At 44.5% G+C, this 26,298-nt stretch overlaps 1 protein-coding gene across 3 annotated transcripts in view; it reads left to right on the top strand.

Moving 5' to 3' along the window:
- tln1 (talin 1) overlaps window positions 1-26,298 on the top strand; it is a 215,247-nt gene that overhangs the window by 73,205 nt on the left and 115,744 nt on the right. For all 3 annotated transcript variants that reach the window (XM_083793816.1, XM_083793817.1, XM_083793818.1), the window contains 5 exons: window positions 9,456-9,636; window positions 10,135-10,248; window positions 11,122-11,230; window positions 21,053-21,261; window positions 23,017-23,115. In XM_083793816.1, coding sequence (XP_083649942.1) covers window positions 9,456-9,636; window positions 10,135-10,248; window positions 11,122-11,230; window positions 21,053-21,261; window positions 23,017-23,115 — 712 coding nt within the window. The remainder of the gene's footprint in view (window positions 1-9,455; window positions 9,637-10,134; window positions 10,249-11,121; window positions 11,231-21,052; window positions 21,262-23,016; window positions 23,116-26,298) is intronic.

Raw genomic sequence — 26,298 nt, 5'->3', positions numbered from 1 at the left:
TCCAGAGAGTATCCTATGCAGAGAGTATCCTATCCACAGAGTATCCTATCCAGAGAGTATCCTATGCAGAGAGTATCCTATCCAGAGAGTATCCTATCCAGAGAGTATCCTATGCAGAGAGTATCCTATCCAGAGAGTATCCTATCCAGAGAGTATCCTATGCAGAGAGTATCCTATGCAGAGAGTATCCTATGCAGAGAGTATCCTATCCACAGAGTATCCTATCCAGAGAGTATCCTATCCAGAGAGTATCCTATCCAGAGAGTATCCTATCCAGAGAGTATCCTATCCAGAGAGTATCCTATCCAGAGAGTATCCTATCCAGAGAGTATCCTATCCAGAGAGTATCCTATGCAGAGTGTATCCTATGCAGAGAGTATCCTATGCAGAGAGTATCCTATCCAGAGAGTATCCTATCCAGAGAGTATCCTATCCAGAGAGTATCCTATCCAGAGAGTATCCTATGCAGAGTATCCTATCCAGAGAGTATCCTATCCAGAGAGTATCCTATGCAGAGAGTATCCTATCCAGAGAGTATCCTATCCAGAGAGTATCCTATGCAGAGTATCCTATCCAGAGAGTATCCTATCCAGAGAGTATCCTATCCAGAGAGTATCCTATCCAGAGAGTATCCTATGCAGAGAGTATCCTATCCAGAGAGTATCCTATCCAGAGAGTATCCTATCCAGAGAGTATCCTATCCAGAGAGTATCCTATCCAGAGAGTATCCTATCCACAGAGTATCCTATCCAGAGAGTATCCTATGCAGAGAGTATCCTATGCAGAGAGTATCCTATCCACAGAGTATCCTATCCAGAGAGTATCCTATGCAGAGAGTATCCTATGCAGAGAGTATCCTATCCAGAGAGTATCCTATCCAGAGAGTATCCTATCCAGAGAGTATCCTATCCAGAGAGTATCCTATGCAGAGAGTATCCTATCCAGAGAGTATCCTATCCAGAGAGTATCCTATCCAGAGAGTATCCTATCCAGAGAGTATCCTATCCAGAGAGTATCCTATCCACAGAGTATCCTATCCAGAGAGTATCCTATCCAGAGAGTATCCTATGCAGAGAGTATCCTATCCACAGAGTATCCTATCCAGAGAGTATCCTATGCAGAGAGTATCCTATCCAGAGAGTATCCTATCCAGAGAGTATCCTATGCAGAGAGTATCCTATCCAGAGAGTATCCTATCCAGAGAGTATCCTATCCAGAGAGTATCCTATCCAGAGAGTATCCTATCCAGAGAGTATCCTATCCAGAGAGTATCCTATCCAGAGAGTATCCTATGCAGAGTGTATCCTATGCAGAGAGTATCCTATGCAGAGAGTATCCTATCCAGAGAGTATCCTATCCAGAGAGTATCCTATCCAGAGAGTATCCTATCCAGAGAGTATCCTATGCAGAGTATCCTATCCAGAGAGTATCCTATCCAGAGAGTATCCTATGCAGAGAGTATCCTATCCAGAGAGTATCCTATCCAGAGAGTATCCTATCCAGAGAGTATCCTATCCAGAGAGTATCCTATCCAGAGAGTATCCTATCCAGAGAGTATCCTATGCAGAGTATCCTATCCAGAGAGTATCCTATCCAGAGAGTATCCTATCCAGAGAGTATCCTATCCAGAGAGTATCCTATGCAGAGAGTATCCTATCCAGAGAGTATCCTATCCAGAGAGTATCCTATCCAGAGAGTATCCTATCCAGAGAGTATCCTATCCAGAGAGTATCCTATCCACAGAGTATCCTATCCAGAGAGTATCCTATGCAGAGAGTATCCTATCCACAGAGTATCCTATCCAGAGAGTATCCTATCCAGAGAGTATCCTATCCAGAGAGTATCCTATGCAGAGAGTATCCTATGCAGAGAGTATCCTATCCACAGAGTATCCTATCCACAGAGTATCCTATCCACAGAGTATCCTATGCAGAGAGTATCCTATCCAGAGAGTATCCTATCCACAGAGTATCCTCTCCAGAGAGTATCCTATCCAGAGAGTATCCTATGCAGAGAGTATCCTATCCAGAGAGTATCCTATGCAGAGAGTATCCTATCCAGAGAGTATCCTATGCAGAGAGTATCCTATCCAGAGAGTATCCTATCCAGAGAGTATCCTATGCAGAGAGTATCCTATCCAGAGAGTATCCTATGCAGAGAGTATCCTATGCAGAGAGTATCCTATCCAGAGAGTATCCTATGCAGAGAGTATCCTATCCACAGAGTATCCTATCCACAGAGTATCCTATCCACAGAGTATCCTATCCAGAGAGTATCCTATCCAGAGAGTATCCTATCCAGAGAGTATCCTATCCAGAGAGTATCCTATGCAGAGAGTATCCTATCCAGAGAGTATCCTATCCAGAGAGTATCCTATGCAGAGAGTATCCTATCCAGAGAGTATCCTATCCAGAGAGTATCCTATCCACAGAGTATCCTATCCAGAGAGTATCCTATCCAGAGAGTATCCTATCCAGAGAGTATCCTATCCAGAGAGTATCCTATCCAGAGAGTATCCTATCCAGAGAGTATCCTATCCACAGAGTATCCTATCCAGAGAGTATCCTATCCAGAGAGTATCCTATCCAGAGAGTATCCTATCCAGAGAGTATCCTATGCAGAGAGTATCCTATGCAGAGAGTATCCTATCCACAGAGTATCCTATCCACAGAGTATCCTATCCACAGAGTATCCTATGCAGAGAGTATCCTATCCAGAGAGTATCCTATCCAGAGAGTATCCTATCCACAGAGTATCCTCTCCAGAGAGTATCCTATCCAGAGAGTATCCTATGCAGAGAGTATCCTATCCAGAGAGTATCCTATGCAGAGAGTATCCTATCCAGAGAGTATCCTATGCAGAGAGTATCCTATCCAGAGAGTATCCTATCCAGAGAGTATCCTATGCAGAGAGTATCCTATCCAGAGAGTATCCTATGCAGAGAGTATCCTATGCAGAGAGTATCCTATCCAGAGAGTATCCTATGCAGAGAGTATCCTATCCACAGAGTATCCTATCCACAGAGTATCCTATCCAGAGAGTATCCTATCCAGAGAGTATCCTATCCAGAGAGTATCCTATCCAGAGAGTATCCTATCCAGAGAGTATCCTATGCAGAGAGTATCCTATCCAGAGAGTATCCTATCCAGAGAGTATCCTATCCACAGAGTATCCTATCCAGAGAGTATCCTATCCAGAGAGTATCCTATCCACAGAGTATCCTCTCCAGAGAGTATCCTATCCAGAGAGTATCCTATCCACAGAGTATCCTATCCAGAGAGTATCCTATCCACAGAGTATCCTATCCAGAGAGTATCCTATCCAGAGAGTATCCTATGCAGAGAGTATCCTATCCAGAGAGTATCCTATGCAGAGAGTATCCTATCCACAGAGTATCCTATCCAGAGAGTATCCTATGCAGAGAGTATCCTATCCACAGAGTATCCTATCCAGAGAGTATCCTATCCACAGAGTATCCTATGCAGAGAGTATCCTATCCAGAGAGTATCCTATGCAGAGAGTATCCTATCCACAGAGTATCCTATCCAGAGAGTATCCTATGCAGAGAGTATCCTATCCACAGAGTATCCTATCCAGAGAGTATCCTATCCAGAGAGTATCCTATCCAGAGAGTATCCTATCCACAGAGTATCCTATGCAGAGAGTATCCTATCCAGAGAGTATCCTATCCACAGAGTATCCTATGCAGAGAGTATCCTATGCAGAGAGTATCCTATCCAGAGAGTATCCTATGCAGAGAGTATCCTATGCAGAGAGTATCCTATCCACAGAGTATCCTATCCACAGAGTATCCTATCCAGAGAGTATCCTATCCACAGAGTATCCTATCCAGAGAGTATCCTATCCAGAGAGTATCCTATCCAGAGAGTATCCTATCCAGAGAGTATCCTATCCAGAGAGTATCCTATACACAGAGTATCCTATCCAGAGAGTATCCTATCCAGAGAGTATCCTATCCAGAGAGTATCCTATCCACAGAGTATCCTATCCAGAGAGTATCCTATGCAGAGAGTATCCTATCCAGAGTATCCTATCCAGAGAGTATCCTATGCAGAGAGTATCCTATCCACAGAGTATCCTATGCAGAGAGTATCCTATGCAGAGAGTATCCTATCCAGAGAGTATCCTATGCAGAGAGTATCCTATCCAGAGAGTATCCTATCCAGAGAGTATCCTATCCAGAGAGTATCCTATCCAGAGAGTATCCTATGCAGAGAGTATCCTATCCAGAGAGTATCCTATCCAGAGAGTATCCTATGCAGAGAGTATCCTATCCAGAGAGTATCCTATGCAGAGAGTATCCTATCCAGAGAGTATCCTATCCAGAGAGTATCCTATGCAGAGAGTATCCTATCCAGAGAGTATCCTATGCAGAGAGTATCCTATGCAGAGAGTATCCTATCCAGAGAGTATCCTATGCAGAGAGTATCCTATCCAGAGAGTATCCTATGCAGAGAGTATCCTATGCAGAGAGTATCCTATCCAGAGAGTATCCTATCCAGAGAGTATCCTATCCAGAGAGTATCCTATGCAGAGAGTATCCTATCCAGAGAGTATCCTATCCAGAGAGTATCCTATCCAGAGAGTATCCTATCCAGAGAGTATCCTATCCAGAGAGTATCCTATCCAGAGAGTATCCTATGCAGAGAGTATCCTATCCAGAGAGTATCCTATGCAGAGAGTATCCTATGCAGAGAGTATCCTATCCAGAGAGTATCCTATGCAGAGAGTATCCTATCCAGAGAGTATCCTATGCAGAGAGTATCCTATGCAGAGAGTATCCTATCCAGAGAGTATCCTATGCAGAGAGTATCCTATCCAGAGAGTATCCTATCCAGAGAGTATCCTATCCAGAGAGTATCCTATCCAGAGAGTATCCTCTCCAGAGAGTATCCTATCCAGAGAGTATCCTATCCAGAGAGTATCCTATCCAGAGAGTATCCTATACACAGAGTATCCTATGCAGAGAGTATCCTATCCAGAGAGTATCCTATACACAGAGTATCCTATCCAGAGAGTATCCTATCCAGAGAGTATCCTATGCAGAGAGTATCCTATGCAGAGAGTATCCTATCCAGAGAGTATCCTATCCAGAGAGTATCCTATGCAGAGAGTATCCTATCCAGAGAGTATCCTATCCAGAGAGTATCCTATCCAGAGAGTATCCTATCCAGAGAGTATCCTATGCAGAGAGTATCCTATCCAGAGAGTATCCTATGCAGAGAGTATCCTATGCAGAGAGTATCCTCTCCAGAGAGTATCCTATGCAGAGAGTATCCTATCCAGAGAGTATCCTATGCAGAGAGTATCCTATCCAGAGAGTATCCTATGCAGAGAGTATCCTATCCAGAGTATCCTCTCCAGAGAGTATCCTATGCAGAGAGTATCCTATCCAGAGAGTATCCTCTCCAGAGAGTATCCTATGCACAGAGTATCCTATCCAGAGAGTATCCTCTCCAGAGAGTATCCTATGCACAGAGTATCCTATCCACAGAGTATCCTCTCCAGAGAGTATCCTATGCACAGAGTATCCTATCCAGAGAGTATCCTATCCAGAGAGTATCCTATCCAGAGTATCCTATCCAGAGAGTATCCTATCCAGAGAGTATCCTATGCAGAGAGTATCCTATGCAGAGAGTATCCTATGCAGAGAGTATCCTATCCAGAGAGTATCCTATCCACAGAGTATCCTATCCACAGAGTATCCTATCCAGAGAGTATCCTATCCAGAGAGTATCCTATCCAGAGAGTATCCTATCCAGAGAGTATCCTATCCAGAGAGTATCCTATCCACAGAGTATCCTATCCAGAGAGTATCCTATGCAGAGAGTATCCTATGCAGAGAGTATCCTATGCAGAGAGTATCCTATGCAGAGAGTATCCTATCCAGAGAGTATCCTATCCAGAGAGTATCCTATCCAGAGAGTATCCTATGCAGAGAGTATCCTATCCAGAGAGTATCCTCTCCAGAGAGTATCCTATGCAGAGAGTATCCTATCCAGAGAGTATCCTATGCAGAGAGTATCCTATGCAGAGAGTATCCTATCCAGAGAGTATCCTATCCAGAGAGTATCCTATCCAGAGAGTATCCTATCCAGAGAGTATCCTATGCAGAGAGTATCCTATCCACAGAGTATCCTATGCAGAGAGTATCCTATGCAGAGAGTATCCTATGCAGAGAGTATCCTATCCAGAGAGTATCCTATCCAGAGAGTATCCTATCCAGAGAGTATCCTATCCAGAGAGTATCCTATGCAGAGAGTATCCTATCCACAGAGTATCCTATCCAGAGAGTATCCTATGCAGAGAGTATCCTATCCAGAGAGTATCCTATGCAGAGAGTATCCTATCCAGAGAGTATCCTATCCACAGAGTATCCTATGCAGAGAGTATCCTATCCAGAGAGTATCCTATGCAGAGAGTATCCTATCCACAGAGTATCCTATGCAGAGAGTATCCTATGCAGAGAGTATCCTATGCAGAGAGTATCCTATCCAGAGAGTATCCTATGCAGAGAGTATCCTATCCAGAGAGTATCCTATCCAGAGAGTATCCTATGCAGAGAGTATCCTATCCAGAGAGTATCCTCTCCAGAGAGTATCCTATGCAGAGAGTATCCTATCCAGAGAGTATCCTATGCAGAGAGTATCCTATGCAGAGAGTATCCTATGCAGAGAGTATCCTATGCAGAGAGTATCCTATCCAGAGAGTATCCTATCCAGAGAGTATCCTATCCAGAGAGTATCCTATGCAGAGAGTATCCTATCCACAGAGTATCCTATCCAGAGAGTATCCTATGCAGAGAGTATCCTATCCAGAGAGTATCCTATGCAGAGAGTATCCTATCCAGAGAGTATCCTATCCACAGAGTATCCTATGCAGAGAGTATCCTATCCAGAGAGTATCCTATGCAGAGAGTATCCTATCCACAGAGTATCCTATCCAGAGAGTATCCTATCCAGAGAGTATCCTATGCAGAGAGTATCCTATCCACAGAGTATCCTATCCAGAGAGTATCCTATGCAGAGAGTATCCTATGCAGAGAGTATCCTATCCAGAGAGTATCCTATCCAGAGAGTATCCTATCCAGAGAGTATCCTATCCAGAGAGTATCCTATCCAGAGAGTATCCTATCCAGAGAGTATCCTATGCAGAGAGTATCCTATCCACAGAGTATCCTATCCAGAGAGTATCCTATCCAGAGAGTATCCTATGCAGAGAGTATCCTATCCAGAGAGTATCCTATCCAGAGAGTATCCTATCCAGAGAGTATCCTATCCAGAGAGTATCCTATGCAGAGAGTATCCTATCCACAGAGTATCCTATCCAGAGAGTATCCTATGCAGAGAGTATCCTATGCAGAGAGTATCCTATCCAGAGAGTATCCTATGCAGAGAGTATCCTATCCAGAGAGTATCCTATCCAGAGAGTATCCTATGCAGAGAGTATCCTATCCAGAGAGTATCCTATGCAGAGAGTATCCTATCCAGAGAGTATCCTATCCAGAGAGTATCCTATGCAGAGAGTATCCTATGCAGAGAGTATCCTATCCAGAGAGTATCCTATCCAGAGAGTATCCTATCCAGAGAGTATCCTATCCAGAGAGTATCCTATGCAGAGAGTATCCTATGCAGAGAGTATCCTATGCAGAGAGTATCCTATGCAGAGAGTATCCTATGCAGAGAGTATCCTATCCAGAGAGTATCCTATCCAGAGAGTATCCTATCCAGAGAGTATCCTATGCAGAGAGTATCCTATCCAGAGAGTATCCTATGCAGAGAGTATCCTATGCAGAGAGTATCCTATGCAGAGAGTATCCTATCCAGAGAGTATCCTATCCAGAGAGTATCCTATGCAGAGAGTATCCTATGCAGAGAGTATCCTATGCAGAGAGTATCCTATGCAGAGAGTATCCTATCCAGAGAGTATCCTATCCAGAGAGTATCCTATCCAGCGCTTCCTTCCAAACATCGTCAGAAATGTGTGTCCCTAACTCTCCCTCACATTGATCCTCTAATGAGGCAAGTGGTTCCAGGTCAAATGAGTTTAACCCATTCTGACCTGAGATCAGATTCACACAAGGTTTCCACTGGACACACACTGGTCTGATTAACCCATTCTGACCTGAGATCAGATTCTAAAAATGTCAGTCGTTCTTCGATAAAAAAAAAAAAATAGCAGATCTACAAGCTTGTATCGCGCCACTCGGTGGCGCGATATGAGCTTGTAGATCTGCTATTTTTCAATAGCTACAGCATAACATGATGCCAACACCAAAATGGGTGCCCGTTCAGAATGGGTTAATAAAGAGTAGAATGACCTGATTACCCCTTTTTAGAGTGTGGATTGAGCTTTAGAATGGAAAGAATTGTTATTTTGATCAATGTTTGGTCTGTTGTCTCTCCTAATGGTACCAGCATCAATACAGCATGGAATTGTGGACAACATCTTATCCAACAGCAAACAGGATATTCTTTAGCTTTGGGTCAGAGAGGCTACATGTCATCATCGCACGGTGGTCCGTGGCTCAAATGCCAAATAAATAATGGACCTTTTAATATGAAACATATTGAAAACCACTCTTCTAACAGCCCACAGATTGAGTCTTTGTGTTGGATGGCAAATCTCAAGGCAATTTTCAAGTCTCTACAAACTAGACCTTTGACAGTGTAGCTGAGTGTACAAAATGTCTTCTAAATCCTGATTTTTTTTTCTGTAAAACCTGTTTCCATGTCTGTGGTGCTCAAAACTATTTCATGTGAAGGACCGGCAGAATTATCTGTATTTGTCCACCGACCCCCATCTGAACATATATTGTTTCAGGGACCCCCCCCCCCCCACAAGAAAATATTTCAATTAAAAACGCACAATTCTTTTTCTAAAATAGCAGATCTACAAGCTCTACAAGCTTGTACAAGGTGTGCGGAAGTCTTCTCCTACAACAGCTACAGTTTAAAAATGCTGGTTAAAGTGGTTGATTTCGTCGACTAAAACTAAACGAAAAATGTTCGTCGACTACCTTTTTTTTCACTGACAAAAAACTAAATGGAAACTAAATGAAAACTAAGCTACGATGACTAAAACTAAGACTAAATATAATCGACAGTTTCGTCAACAAATAATAAAAACTAGACTAAAATGTTAGGAAGGGACTAGTGGACAACAGATCCACTATAAGTCATTTTACACTTGGTTGCATGCTGACGCGTCGTGAGCTTGTAGATCGGCTATTTTCAGCAAGCGTAAAATCAGCCATGACGACGGCATCAAGGCCCGCCAAAATACATTTTAGTTGACTAAAAATAAAAATAGTAAATGTGACTAAAGCACAAAATGAAAACTATTCAAACGACTGAGTGAAAACTCAAATATATTCCTTTAGCTGCCTAGAACCACCCTGACCGATGCCCCCCCCCTTTCCCCCCCCCCCCCAGGTCCACGGTGATGCAGCAGCAGTTCAACAAGGTGGGGCGCGTGGAGACGGGCTCCGTGGCCCTCCCCGCCATCATGCGCTCGGGGGCCGGGGGCCCCGAGAGCTTCCAGATGGGCTCCATGCCTCAGGCCAAGCAGCACATCACCAGCGGACAGATGCACCGGGGCCACATGCCTCCACTGGTACGTACTGTGACCCTTGTCAATTTATCCACCAGAGGGCACTGAAAACAAGGATTTATCCCATGAACTATGCATAGTCCTTGTGATTGATTGATTGGATGCTTTATTAGCAGTTTGCCTATTGTACAGTGGGACGGTTTACAATACCTGTTAAAAGGATAATACAAAAAGCCCTAGGCTGTAGGGCTAGGGCTTTTTGCCACATTGTTTTCCTAAAAAAGTGTAGACTTTATTGCAGACTCAATAGTTCACAGCGTGTCATGAACACAATGCACTGAAAGCACTGTTTTGAGCTTTGTAGATCGTCTATCTTTGAATTGAAATCCTGAATATTGTGTTTGCTTTTGCTTTGTTGAATTGGACTGTAACTGTACTGTACTGTACTGTACTGTACTGTACTGTACTGTACTGTACTGTACTGTACTGTACTGTACTGTACTGTACTGTACTGTACTGTACTGTACTGTACTGTACTGTAATGCTGTGACCCGTCCACAGACGTCGGCCCAGCAGGCCTTAACCGGGACCATCAACAGCAGCATGCAGGCAGTGCAGGCAGCCTGGGCCAACCTGGATGAGCTGGACACCCTGCCGCCCCTCGGGACAGACGCAGTAAGATACTATTATATACACACACCCTGCCGCCCCTCGGGACAGACGCAGTAAGATACTATTATATACACACACCCTGCCCCCCCCCTCGGGACAGACGCAGTAAGATACTATTATATACACACACCCTGCCCCCCCCCCCCTGGGGACAGACGCAGTAAGATACTATTATATACACACACCCTGCCGCCCCCCTGGGGACAGACGCAGTAAGATACTATTATATACACACACCCTGCCCCCCCCCCCCCTCGGGACAGACGCAGTAAGATACTATTATATACACACACCCTGCCCCCCCCCCCTCGGGACAGACGCAGTAAGATACTATTATATACACACACCCTGCCGCCCCCCCCTGGGGACAGACGCAGTAAGATACTATTATATACACACACCCTGCCCCCCCCCCCTCGGGACAGACGCAGTAAGATACTATTATATACACACACCCTGCCCCCCCCCCCTCGGGACAGACGCAGTAAGATACTATTATATACACACACCCTGCCCCCCCCCCTGGGGACAGACGCAGTAAGATACTATTATATACACACACCCTGCCCCCCCCCTGGGGACAGACGCAGTAAGATACTATTATATACACACACCCTGCCCCCCCCCCTGGGGACAGACGCAGTAAGATACTATTATATACACACACCCTGCCCCCCCCCTGGGGACAGACGCAGTAAGATACTATTATATACACACACCCTGCCCCCCCCCTGGGGACAGACGCAGTAAGATACTATTATATACACACACCCTGCCGCCCCCCTGGGGACAGACGCAGTAAGATACTATTATATACACACACCCTGCTGCCCCTGGGCACCGGAGCACCCTTTTAACATGTCCTCTCTCTTCCAGGCGTCTCAAGCGTGGCGCAAGAACAAGATGGACGAGTCGAAGCACGAGATCCATTCCCAGGTGGACGCCATCACTGCGGGCACCGCGTCCATGGTCAACCTCACTGCAGGTAAGGATCCATATGGTCAACCTCACTGCAACCTCACTGCAACCTCACTGCAGGTAAGGATCCATATGGTCAACCTCACTGCAGGTAACATCCATATGGTCAACCTCACTGCAGGTAAGGATCCATATGGTCAACCTCACTGCAGGTAAGGATCCATATGGTCAACCTCACTGCAGGTAACGATCCATATGGTCAACCTCACTGTAGGTAACGATCCATATGGTCAACCTCACTGCAGGTAAGGTCCATATGGTCAACCTCACTGCAGGTAAGGTCCATATGGTCAACCTCACTGCAGGTAAGGATCCATATGGTCAACCTCACTGCAGGTAACATCCATATGGTCAACCTCACTGTAGGTAAGGATCCATATGGTCAACCTCACTGCAGGTAAGGATCCATATGGTCAACCTCACTGTAGGTAAGGATCCATATGGTCAACCTCACTGCAGGTAAGGTCCATATGGTCAACCTCACTGCAGGTAACGTCCATATGGTCAACCTCACTGCAGGTAAGGATCCATATGGTCAACCTCACTGTAGGTAAGGATCCATATGGTCAACCTCACTGTAGGTAACGATCCATATGGTCAACCTCACTGCAGGTAACATCCATATGGTCAACCTCACTGCAGGTAAGGATCCATATGGTCAACCTCACTGTAGGTAACGTCCATATGGTCAACCTCACTGCAGGGTAAGGATCCATATGGTCAACCTCACTGCAGGGTAAGGATCCATATGGTCAACCTCACTGCAGGTAAGGATCCATATGGTCAACCTCACTGCAGGTAAGGATCCATATGGTCAACCTCACTGCAGGTAAGGATCCATATGGTCAACCTCACTGCAGGTAAGGATCCATATGGTCAACCTCACTGCAGGGTAAGGATCCATATGGTCAACCTCACTGCAGGTAAGGATCCATATGGTCAACCTCACTGCAGGTAAGGATCCATATGGTCAACCTCACTGCAGGTAACGATCCATATGGTCAACCTCACTGCAGGGTAAGGATCCATATGGTCAACCTCACTGCAGGTAAGGATCCATATGGTCAACCTCACTGCAGGTAAGGATCCATATGGTCAACCTCACTGCAGGTAACATCCATATGGTCAACCTCACTGCAGGTAAGGTCCATATGGTCAACCTCACTGCAGGTAAGGTCCATATGGTCAACCTCACTGTAGGTAACGATCCATATGGTCAACCTCACTGTAGGTAACGATCCATATGGTCAACCTCACTGTAGGTAACATCCATATGGTCAACCTCACTGCAGGTAACGATCCATATGGTCAACCTCACTGCAGGTAAGGATCCATATGGTCAACCTCACTGCAGGTAACGATCCATATGGTCAACCTCACTGCAGGTAACGATCCATATGGTCAACCTCACTGTAGGTAACATCCATATGGTCAACCTCACTGCAGGTAAGGATCCATATGGTCAACCTCACTGCAGGTAACGTCCATATGGTCAACCTCACTGCAGGTAACGATCCATATGGTCAACCTCACTGCAGGTAAGGTCCATATGGTCAACCTCACTGCAGGTAAGGATCCATATGGTCAACCTCACTGCAGGGTAAACATCCATATGGTCAACCTCACTGCAGGTAAGGATCCATATGGTCAACCTCACTGCAGGTAACATCCATATGGTCAACCTCACTGCAGGTAAGGATCCATATGGTCAACCTCACTGCAGGTAAGGATCCATATGGTCAACCTCACTGCAGGTAAGGTCCATATGGTCAACCTCACTGTAGGTAAAGTCCATATGGTCAACCTCACTGCAGGTAACGATCCATATGGTCAACCTCACTGCAGGTAAGGATCCATATGGTCAACCTCACTGCAGGTAAGGTCCATATGGTCAACCTCACTGCAGGTAAGGATCCATATGGTCAACCTCACTGCAGGTAAGGATCCATATGGTCAACCTCACTGTAGGTAACGTCCATATGGTCAACCTCACTGCAGGTAAGGATCCATATGGTCAACCTCACTGCAGGTAACGTCCATATGGTCAACCTCACTGCAGGTAAGGATCCATATGGTCAACCTCACTGCAGGTAAGGATCCATATGGTCAACCTCACTGCAGGTAACGATCCATATGGTCAACCTCACTGCAGGTAAGGATCCATATGGTCAACCTCACTGCAGGTAAGGATCCATATGGTCAACCTCACTGTAGGTAAGGATCCATATGGTCAACCTCACTGTAGGTAACGATCCATATGGTCAACCTCACTGCAGGTAAGGATCCATATGGTCAACCTCACTGTAGGTAACGATCCATATGGTCAACCTCACTGCAGGTAAGGATCCATATGGTCAACCTCACTGCAGGTAAGGATCCATATGGTCAACCTCACTGCAGGTAAGGATCCATATGGTCAACCTCACTGTAGGTAACATCCATATGGTCAACCTCACTGCAGGTAACATCCATATGGTCAACCTCACTGCAGGTAACGATCCATATGGTCAACCTCACTGCAGGTAAGGATCCATATGGTCAACCTCACTGCAGGTAAGGATCCATATGGTCAACCTCACTGCAGGTAAGGATCCATATGGTCAACCTCACTGCAGGTAACATCCATATGGTCAACCTCACTGCAGGTAACGATCCATATGGTCAACCTCACTGCAGGTAACGATCCATATGGTCAACCTCACTGCAGGTAAGGATCCATATGGTCAACCTCACTGCAGGTAAGGATCCATATGGTCAACCTCACTGCAGGTAAGGATCCATATGGTCAACCTCACTGTAGGTAACGTCCATATGGTCAACCTCACTGCAGGTAAGGATCCATATGGTCAACCTCACTGCAGGTAACGATCCATATGGTCAACCTCACTGCAGGTAAGGATCCATATGGTCAACCTCACTGTAGGTAACGTCCATATGGTCAACCTCACTGCAGGTAAGGATCCATATGGTCAACCTCACTGCAGGTAAGGATCCATATGGTCAACCTCACTGTAGGTAACGTCCATATGGTCAACCTCACTGCAGGTAAGGATCCATATGGTCAACCTCACTGCAGGTAAGGATCCATATGGTCAACCTCACTGCAGGTAAGGTCCATATGGTCAACCTCACTGCAGGTAAGGTCCATATGGTCAACCTCACTGCAGGTAACGATCCATATGGTCAACCTCACTGCAGGTAACGATCCATATGGTCAACCTCACTGTAGGTAACATCCATATGGTCAACCTCACTGCAGGTAAGGATCCATATGGTCAACCTCACTGCAGGTAAGGATCCATATGGTCAACCTCACTGTAGGTAACATCCATATGGTCAACCTCACTGCAGGTAACGATCCATATGGTCAACCTCACTGCAGGTAACGTCCATATGGTCAACCTCACTGCAGGTAAGGTCCATATGGTCAACCTCACTGCAGGTAAGGATCCATATGGTCAACCTCACTGCAGGTAACGATCCATATGGTCAACCTCACTGCAGGTAAGGTCCATATGGTCAACCTCACTGCAGGTAAGGTCCATATGGTCAACCTCACTGCAGGTAACGATCCATATGGTCAACCTCACTGCAGGTAACGATCCATATGGTCAACCTCACTGTAGGTAAAGTCCATATGGTCAACCTCACTGCAGGTAACGATCCATATGGTCAACCTCACTGTAGGTAACATCCATATGGTCAACCTCACTGCAGGTAAGGATCCATATGGTCAACCTCACTGCAGGTAAGGATCCATATGGTCAACCTCACTGCAGGTAACGTCCATATGGTCAACCTCACTGCAGGTAAGGATCCATATGGTCAACCTCACTGCAGGTAAGGATCCATATGGTCAACCTCACTGCAGGTAACATCCATATGGTCAACCTCACTGTAGGTAACGTCCATATGGTCAACCTCACTGTAGGTAACGATCCATATGGTCAACCTCACTGCAGGTAAGGTCCATATGGTCAACCTCACTGCAGGTAAGGATCCATATGGTCAACCTCACTGCAGGTAAGGATCCATATGGTCAACCTCACTGCAGGTAACATCCATATGGTCAACCTCACTGCAGGTAACATCCATATGGTCAACCTCACTGCATTAACGATCCATATGGTCAACCTCACTGCAGGTAACGCAGGTTTTTTGCCCTTTTCAACGTGACACATTTTGGGCCATAAACATCCAAAAACAGTTAATTAAACTCCACACTCTTATGCCATGCTTTTGCGTTTGATCGTTTAACTGTACTTAATGTACGTACGCCTCCCGGATATACGGGCCCCGACGACAAGAGGACCAGCCACCATGTTGGAACGGTCAGGAGGACCAGCCACCATGTTGGAACGGTCGAGAACCAAAAGGGACGAAAAGGGACTCCATAGACGCCCACACTGGCCGCGACCTTTAGCGACCTTTGTCTCGGAATTTACCCCCAGATTGGGTGACATGAGACAAAGTATGAAGTCAGGATGCCACTAAAAGGCTATCGCTTCGTTCCAGGTTAGCATGTTATGGTCCCGCATGCTAGCTAGGGCCCCGAGCACGCTGCGGAGAGCTTGCACTCTTACTTCCTGATTTTAAAATGGCCGGTCAGGACCCCGCGAAATGATGTCATTTTGTAGTTTTTGCCTGGAAATGTCTACTAAGGTGCCCCGGAAACATGCCGGCACGAAAAGTGTTGAATGTCTGCTTTGACTTTGTCTCAATATCGCTCTTATTCAGATCGATTTACATCACATCTATCTATAAATGCACCAGATCAACAAAGTGTGTGTACGGTACGTCTGTAATGCACGTAACTCCAGGACCCACGCGTTCCCGGTCAGCGCGTTGTGAGCTTGTACTGTATGTTTTGTACAGCATAGTAGTATATATGTATAGTTTATATGTATAGTCTCATAATATAGATATTCCACTGTTACTTTCTTAGCTTACGCATGTTTTATGATAAATGCTTTTGTGATGTATTCCCATGCTTTTGTTCTTGATTATTGTAAGTCACTCTGGATTAAGAGCGTCTGCTAAATGCCTAAATTGTAAATTGTAAATTGTACAATATTGTTGCACTAAATTGCAGGAGGAGGATGATGATATATTGGTAGCATTGAGATTGCTACAGTCCCACAAGTTTAGTTCCCGAATCGATTTAGCATATTAACAGCCCGGGCTACTTAGTCCGGGAGCTAGACCCAGCCCTCATAGCAATTTTTGCTACCTTTTTTTCACTATTATTTCCTGTTAGCATATACCATGGGCCATCTCAAAATGAAGGGACCACTCCCAACTCGGGGCCGTTTGGTTTCAGGGGCCCAAAAACCCCTTTTTTGGTATATGTCTCTGGCGAAATTGTGTAAAGACAAATAAAAAATCACTAAAATTACATAAATACACATGGAAGTGTGAAATTTGGCATGGAGTATCCTGACACATAGGGGTAAGTATCAGAATAGGATTTTGCGGCTATCTACCATTGTATTCTTAAATATGACCTACATCATCCTCAGAAACACAAAAATATACACTGTCCGCTTAACAAATAACAACAAAGATGGTTATTTTCCAGCACATTAGGGTGAATATAACTGCCTCACTTGTATATAGAAAACTTCCCATATCCTTAAGCTTCAATTTAAGCCCAAGATGACCTCTCTATCTTGAAGATTACTCTTTATGTGGCCAAAATGCTGCACTATACCTCAAATCTGAGACATTTTCATTATCAGTCACTATAGCCTTCCAGAGTCCTAGAATGTAACAATAGGTTCACATGTTCTGCAACTACTGCTGTCTGAAGTTAGAAACATGAATACTACAGCAGGAACACAAATGCCTTTTATTATATTTATATTTATTTATTATATTATATGCACATAATAGCTTGTTTCAGTACATAGCCTATCAATAGTCACCCAAATCAATGTGCACCCAAATGTAACAGTGACCGAGTTAAAGACAAAGGGAGACACAACATAAAAATACTGTATGACAAGGGGGCATCAGATTCCTTGTTTTTATTTTTCTTTCTTTTTTTCATAATTTATCAAAGAAATCAAAGAAAACAACAAAAACAACCACAACAAAATAATTGTTATACCACTGCATATTTTAAACCTTAAATTCACAACCCTTCCATATTGACAACTACTTTAGGTTTATTCATCATCAGATTCATCTTCCTCCTCCTCTTCATCATCAGAATCATTCATATGTGTATGAATTTCTTCTAGGTCATCCTCGTCTGTCCCCTCTTCAGACAACACATCAATGAGGGCTTTGGGGGTGACGTCACCTTCAAACCATAGAAGCTCTAGTTTGCCATTTTCTGAGTTCAGATGAAACCCATGGTCAAGAGGTGATGGAATTTCTGTGTTATTCTCATGAGCCCTCTTCCAGATGCATACCTGGAAGTTAACTCTTTTGACATGCTGCAAGAGGACCCTCTTGCATGGTGGAAAAGTTGAAAGGTCAAGGGAGAGACCTGGTCGAAGCTCGAGGCTTGAGCCACACATTTTCTTCACCTTGATCTCTCTTGCCTCATCCACACGCTTCACTCGAGGACCAAAGCTATAGAGGCGACAGGTGAACTCTTCAACACCAGTTAGCACAAGCCCATCAAGTTCCCAAGAGTTCCCCACTGCGGCAAAGATCTGAATGAACTTAGAATGCTGATTCAGAAGCTTGATGGGTCGCACCTTTCCTTTGCCTTTGAATGCAGAGGTGCAGTCAGCACCAGTGAAGGCATGCAAGGCCAGCAAAGCTGAAATATGTTCTTGTGAATAATCTTCAGCCAGCTGGTTGATGTTAATCAGCTTATCTCCCATGTCAAATATGACATCAACTGTGAAGGATTTGGCATAATAGAGGAGAATGAAGAAAATGTCAGAGTCTTTGGCTCTGACTCGGACAGTTTTGATGTGAGGCATTGTGCTTTGGATGTGATTGATGTAGATGATCACCCTCACATCAGTTTCTTCATGTGTTGAATTCAGATCAGGTAGAAGTGCTTTGGAAATCACTCCAGCTTGAGCTTCTATCCTGAAAGCTTGACCAGCCTCAATGAAGATGATGGGCCTTCATAGTATCTCTTCCATCATATCTGGAGAGCTCCAGTGCTCGAGAATTAGATGTATGAGTGACTTCTTGTTGTCATCATTTGTGAGGAAACCTTTCCAATCTGCAGGTCGGCGAACATTCAGACCATTAACTATGTACCGCTCACCACAACCTCTGCGATCCCTCTCAGCTGATTTTGGTGAATGAAGTCGGTCAACATAAGTGTCAGTACTGAATACTGTTTCTGCAGCAGTAGGTTGACTTTTGAAGATGCTCTCTGATATAGTCTTCATTGTCTGGGGCACATTGCTCATATAGAATGTGGCATTACCATCTACAATGAGACCACATTGACCAGGAGAAGGGAGCTCCACTTTCTCAAAATCAGCTGAGAGGGATCGCAGAGGTTGTGGTGAGCGGTACATAGTTAATGGTCTGAATGTTCGCCGACCTGCAGATTGGAAAGGTTTCCTCACAAATGATGACAACAAGAAGTCACTCATACATCTAATTCTCGAGCACTGGAGCTCTCCAGATATGATGGAAGAGATACTCCGAAGGCCCATCATCTTCATTGAGGCTGGTCAAGCTTTCAGGATAGAAGCTCAAGCTGGAGTGATTTCCAAAGCACTTCTACCTGATCTGAATTCAACACATGAAGAAACTGATGTGAGGGTGATCATCTACATCAATCACATCCAAAGCACAATGCCTCACATCAAAACTGTCCGAGTCAGAGCCAGAGACTCTGACATTTTCTTCATTCTCCTCTATTATGCCAAATCCTTCACAGTTGATGTCATATTTGACATGGGAGATAAGCTGATTAACATCAACCAGCTGGCTGAAGATTATTCACAAGAACATATTTCAGCTTTGCTGGCCTTGCATGCCTTCACTGGTGCTGACTGCACCTCTGCATTCAAAGGCAAAGGAAAGGTGCGACCCATCAAGCTTCTGAATCAGCATTCTAAGTTCATTCAGATCTTTAGCGCAGTGGGGAACTCTTGGGAACTTGATGGGCTTGTGCTAACTGGTGTTGAAGAGTTCACCTGTCGCCTCTATAGCTTTGGTCCTCGAGTGAAGCGTGTGGATGAGGCAAGAGAGATCAAGGTGAAGAAAATGTGTGGCTCAAGCCTCGAGCTTCGACCAGGTCTCTCCCTTGACCTTTCAACTTTTCCACCATGCAAGAGGGTCCTCTTGCAGCATGTCAAAAGAGTTAACTTCCAGGTATGCATCTGGAAGAGGGCTCATGAGAATAACACAGAAATTCCATCACCTCTTGACCATGGGTTTCATCTGAACTCAGAAAATGGCAAACTAGAGCTTCTATGGTTTGAAGGTGACGTCACCCCCAAAGCCCTCATTGATGTGTTGTCTGAAGAGGGGACAGACGAGGATGACCTAGAAGAAATTCATACACATATGAATGATTCTGATGATGAAGAGGAGGAGGAAGATGAATCTGATGATGAATAAACCTAAAGTAGTTGTCAATATGGAAGGGTTGTGAATTTAAGGTTTAAAATATGCAGTGGTATAACAATTATTTTGTTGTGGTTGTTTTTGTTGTTTTCTTTGATTTCTTTGATAAATTATGAAAAAAAGAAAGAAAAATAAAAACAAGGAATCTGATGCCCCCTTGTCATACAGTATTTTTATGTTGTGTCTCCCTTTGTCTTTAACTCGGTCACTGTTACATTTGGGTGCACATTGATTTGGGTGACTATTGATAGGCTATGTACTGAAACAAGCTATTATGTGCATATAATATAATAAATAAATATAAATATAATAAAAGGCATTTGTGTTCCTGCTGTAGTATTCATGTTTCTAACTTCAGACAGCAGTAGTTGCAGAACATGTGAACCTATTGTTACATTCTAGGACTCTGGAAGGCTATAGTGACTGATAATGAAAATGTCTCCGATTTGAGGTATAGTGCAGCATTTTGGCCACAGAAAGAGTAATCTTCAAGATAGAGAGGTCATCTTGGGCTTAAATTGAAGCTTAAGGATATGGGAAGTTTTCTATATACAAGTGAGGCAGTTATATTCACCCTAATGTGCTGGAAAATAACCATCTTTGTTGTTATTTGTTAAGCGGACAGTGTATATTTTTGTGTTTCTGAGGATGATGTAGGTCATATTTAAGAATACAATGGTAGATAGCCCCAAAATCCTATTCTGATACTTACCCCTATGTGTCAGGATACTCCATGCCAAATTTCACACTTCCATGTGTATTTATGTAATTTTAGTGATTTTTTATTTGCCTTTACACAATTTCGCCAGAGACATATACCAAAAAAGGGGTTTTTGGGCCCCTGAAACCAAACGGCCCCGAGTTGGGAGTGGTCCCTTCATTTTGAGATGGCCCATGGTATATGCTAACAGGAAATAATAGTGAAAAAAAGGTAGCAAAAATTGCTATGAGGGCTGGGTCTAGCTCCCGGACTAACTATTTGGTAAATATACGGTAAGCAGAGTGACATGAAAACACTCAACTGCACCTTTACTATTTGTTTCCTTGTATGCATCTCCTTTGTGTGGACATAAATACGTGTGTGTCTGTGTGTGTGTGTGTGTGTGTGTGTGTGTGTGTGTGTGTGTGTGTCTGTGTCTGTGTCTGTGTCTGTGTCTGTGTCTGTGTGTGTCTGTGTCTGTGTGTGTGTGTGTGTGTCTGTGTGTCTGTGTGTGTGTGTGTGTGTGTGTCTGTGTGTGTGTGTGTGTGTGTGTGTGTCTGTGTCTGTGTCCTCCAGGCGACCCGGCAGAGACGGACTACACGGCGGTGGGCTGTGCGGTCACCACCATCTCCTCCAACCTGACGGAGATGTCTAAGGGCGTGAAGCTGCTGGCCGCGCTGATGGAGGACGAGGGCGCCAACGGGCAGCAGCTGCTCGGCGCCGCCAAGAACCTGGCCGGGGCGGTGTCGGACATGCTGAAGACCGCCCAGCCCGCCAACACCGAGGTACGAACCGTTTAGGCATTTATCAGACCGCCCAGCCCGCCAACACCGAGGTTTACAGTTTGAGATCAGATTCTAAAAATGTCTGTTTGAAAATGACAGTTTTCTGAAAAAGCTATGTTTCTATGTCAGTGGTTCTTCGATTTTCCAAAAATAGCAGACCTACAAGCTCGTAGCGCGCCACTCGGTGGCGCGCTATGAGCTTGTAGATCTGCTATTTTTCAATAGCTAAAGCATAACATGATGCCGACACCAAAATGGGTGCCCGGTCAGAATGGGTTAAAGGACCACTTCACCACTTTTCAACCTATCTTCATATAATAGGTCCTCACTAATAATCATGAAAAAGAATTGCGCAATTTTTTTCTACTCGTTCTGTGTCTCATAGGAGGGCTGTGTGTGGCCAGTTCAGAAACCGTCTTCCAGTGACGACATCGATGGGGAATACAAGCTAATAGAAACTGCAGGCTTTCTAGTCCTGAAAAGTTGCAATGCGAAAATGGAAGCCATCGTTCTCACGATAATGAAAATCTAAAAATGTTTGTAAAACAATCTTGTTTAAAAAAAGATCTGCATAATGATGATGTCACTGGAAGACGGTTTCTAAACTGCCCACAGCCCTCCTATGAGACACAGACTGAGTAGAAACAAATTGTGCCATTTTATCATGATTATTAGTGAGGACCTATTATATGAAGATAGGTTGAAAAGTGGTGAAGTGGTCCTTTAACCCAGAGCGATTTACAATAAGCAAGAACAATAAGCATGGCAATATACATCACATACATAAACAATAGTTATCATGAAACGTGCGTAAGCTATGAACGTAACAGTGGAATATATCCATATAATGAAACTATACATATACGATACTATATATATATATATATATATATATATATATATATATTATAAAGTGTTATGACTACATACAATGCAATTCTAGTGCTGTCTACTTAACATGCTATAAGTCTGTCTATAAGTCTGTCTATTACGTCCCCACCAAAGAGGTCCAGGTGTTATTTTGTGCAAAAGCTCCTTATTGGCTATTTTCCCTACCATAAGCCCTACATGAATTGCATTGAATTGCATTGAATTTAATGGGGCTATGGGGTGTTGTGCTAATTCGCTTATTTCCATCGCTCAAAAATCTATATTTTTTTGAAAATATCCTCTCTTCATAATGTAAATAGTATCCCGAGCGGCACACTTTACTACTTGTTTTGATGGAAATAAGTGAAACAAAAACCCAACCCCCATTGAGGGCTTATGTTAGGGGGAAATGGCCAATAATGCACTTTTGCAAAAAAAAAAAAAACACCTGGACCTCTTTGTTGGGGACGTAACAACTACAAATGAATGTAAGAAAGCCTTCTAGCATGGAATTCTCCTTTAACCCATTCTGACCTGAGATCAGATTCATACGAGGTTTCCACTGGACACACACTGGGTCTGATGAACCCATTCTGACCTGAGATCAGATTCTAAAAAATGTCAGTCGTTCTTCGATTTTTCAAAAATAGCAGACCTACAAGCTCGTATCGCGACACTCGGTGGCGCGATATGAGCTTGTAGATCTGCTATTTTTAAATAGATAAAGCACAAATGATGCCGACACCAAAATGGGTGCCCGTTCAGAATGGGTTAAATGACGGGGATTTCTCCATATAAATAATGGATCATTTCAGGTGATCAGTGTGGGTTTCATATGTGACAGTATGAGCATAATTATTTCTAACGTGTGCATTTATTTCCCAGCCTCGTCAGCACCTCCTGCAGGCTGCGGGGAACGTGGGCCAGGCCAGCGGGGAGCTGCTCTCGCACATCGGAGAGACCGACACGGATCCACACTTCCAGGTGAAGCCCAACACACACCGGGTGCACAGCGGTAACGCCTGGAAAATATAACTGGTTTCTATCGTAGCGTCAGGCGAGGCGTCAGCGCGAGCCGGTGTGCGATAGGTTCATTGAAAATAACGGAGGCGGCTGTTTTGAAGCGTGGCGTTCGCAGACGGTGTGTGAGGCCCTTAAGTCTGCCCGACAATGGTCTCCTCATTCCAGCCCTGGGGGGGGGGGGGGGGGGGGAACGATATAGAAACAGGTTTTTCAGAAAACGTATAGGGGATTCACAGTCCCGGGTGCGCACTCGGGACCACTTGGCAGATGTTGTGGTTTAGTGTGAATGATGCGTACCGTTCCCGGGAGCGGATCGCCCAACCATCCCCGGGACCGCATGGGGGGAGGGTCTCTGGACCGTTGAAGTGTATTCAGATACGGATCGTTCCAATGTGACTGCATGCGTACCTAAAGAAGGAAGTGGACTGTTTTTTTTTTTAAGAACGTGACATAATCTGTAGTCGACGAGCCAAGCGTCAACAAAAAAACACAGCCGCTGCACGATGCGTAACACCAGCACATTTCTCAACGCCGCCCGTCTCCTGTTGAATCTGCTTATACGCGCAGCACCGCAGTGCGCGCTGATCTTATTCTGCGGACTACACGTGGCTCTTGGGCTTTGCTTGGCACAGTTTCCAAAGTAAAACAAAATAATAATAATGCTGAAGTAGAATCCATAGCAAACTAATACACTGGAGCACAGAACTGACTGACACAGTGAATAGCAGGCAGGCTGACAGTGAAGTAGTATAACAGCAAAAAGCCAAAGAGGCAATGCAATGCAGTGTGTCTGGATTTATTTGAGACAATGTCGCACAGCTGATGGTCAGTGTCCGTGCGCGCCAGCCACCAAGCACACCGTCATCAGGAGGATTAAAGTGTGTTATGCAAGTGTACCCGGGTGCGCTGTTGAATCTCGGGCAATGTGAATCATGGCCATCGGGGACCAGGCAACCGTATTCGAAAACGGTTCCAATGAAACGGATTCAGTCCGTCTCAGTGTGAATCCCCTATTAGAGAATGAAAGAATTTAGAAGACATTTGTAGAATCGTCCTCAAGTCTAAAAGGGTTTTAAGATGATCTCAGTCCACTAAATAATCAACAAGCGTAACAAAAGTGTGCTAGATAAAAAAAAGTGCTGTAAACGAACATTAAAAGTCCATAGACTGTGTTTTAAAGTGCCCCAGACAAACAATAGATAATGCATTAGATCATCCTTTTAGTCTCCGTTGAGTCTTCGCCGGTCGTCACATTATTGACTGTAAGGAATGCGACAAAAACAAAATAAAATCTCCATGAATTCACGTCACATGGGGGTGAGTCATCCATAGAAAGTCTCCATGGGGCTGAGTCATCCATATGAAAATAGTCATTTTGACTATATTCATATTCATTTAAACTTTGAGTTGTGCTATATGAATAAAGTGGATAGGCTTGGATATTTGCTATACTCTTATTTGATAAGTGTGAGCGCCGGTATTCAGATGGTCCTATACTATATGTAACTATACTGTAAAAAATATATATATCAAAATATCTATAGGAAACACCTCTTGAGAAGGGCCTAGACTGGGTTCTGAGCTCATGAAACCTATGATAACTAATCCAGAAATGTGTTACAAGGCTCTCTGGATAGTGTTTTATCAGTAACCGTAAGGCCTGTTGAAGTAGTGTTCTCTCAGTAACAGTACGGTGTTCTCTCAGTAACAGTACGGCCTGTTGAAGTAGTGTTCTCTCAGTAACAGTACGGTGTTCTCTCAGTAACAGTACGGCCTGTTGAAGCAGTGTTCTCAGTAACAGTACGGTGTTCTCTCAGTAACAGTACGGCCTGTTGAAGTAGTGTTCTCTCAGTAACAGTACGGCCTGTTGAAGTAGTGTTCTCTCAGTAACAGTACGGCCTGTTGAAGTAGTGTTCTCTCAGTAACAGTACGGCCTGTTGAAGTAGTGTTCTCTCAGTAACAGTAAGGCCTGTTGAAGTAGTGTTCTCTCAGTAACAGTACGGCCTGTTGAAGTAGTGTTCTCTCAGTAACAGTACGGCCTGTTGAAGTAGTGTTCTCTCAGTAACAGTACGGCCTGTTGAAGTAGTGTTCTCTCAGTAACAGTACGGCCTGTTGAAGTAGTGTTCTCTCAGTAACAGTACGGCCTGTTGAAGCAGTGTTCTCTCAGTAACAGTAAGGCCTGTTGAAGTAGTGTTCTCTCAGTAACAGTACGGCCTGTTGAAGTAGTGTTCTCTCAGTAACAGTACGGCCTGTTGAAGTAGTGTTCTCTCAGTAACAGTACGGCCTGTTGAAGTAGTGTTCTCTCAGTAACAGTACGGCCTGTTGAAGTAGTGTTCTCTCAGTAACAGTACGGTGTTCTCTCAGTAACAGTACGGCCTGTTGAAGTAGTGTTCTCTCAGTAACAGTACGGCCTGTTGAAGTAGTGTTCTCTCAGTAACAGTACGGCCTGTTGAAGTAGTGTTCTCTCAGTAACAGTACGGCCTGTTGAAGTAGTGTTCTCTCAGTAACAGTACGGCCTGTTGAAGTAGTGTTCTCTCAGTAACAGTACGGCCTGTTGAAGTAGTGTTCTCTCAGTAACAGTACGGCCTGTTGAAGTAGTGTTCTCTCAGTAACAGTAAGGCCTGTTGAAGTAGTGTTCTCTCAGTAACAGTACGGCCTGTTGAAGTAGTGTTCTCTCAGTAACAGTACGGCCTGTTGAAGTAGTGTTCTCTCAGTAACAGTAAGGCCTGTTGAAGTAGTGTTCTCTCAGTAACAGTACGGCCTGTTGAAGCAGTGTTCTCTCAGTAACAGTAAGGCCTGTTGAAGTAGTGTTCTCTCAGTAACAGTACGGCCTGTTGAAGCAGTGTTCTCTCAGTAACAGTACGGTGTTCTCTCAGTAACAGTAAGGCCTGTTGAAGTAGTGTTCTCTCAGTAACAGTACGGCCTGTTGAAGTAGTGTTCTCTCAGTAACAGTACGGCCTGTTGAAGTAGTGTTCTCTCAGTAACAGTACGGCCTGTTGAAGTAGTGTTCTCTCAGTAACAGTACGGCCTGTTGAAGTAGTGTTCTCTCAGTAACAGTAAGGCCTGTTGAAGTAGTGTTCTCTCAGTAACAGTAAGGCCTGTTGAAGTAGTGTTCTCTCAGTAACAGTACGGCCTGTTGAAGTA

The sequence above is a fragment of the Protomyctophum parallelum genome, assembly GCF_964188405.1.
Source record: "Protomyctophum parallelum genome assembly, chromosome: 21".
Taxonomy (NCBI): Eukaryota; Metazoa; Chordata; class Actinopteri; order Myctophiformes; family Myctophidae; genus Protomyctophum; species Protomyctophum parallelum.
This window is presented reverse-complemented; position numbering and strand designations above follow the sequence as displayed.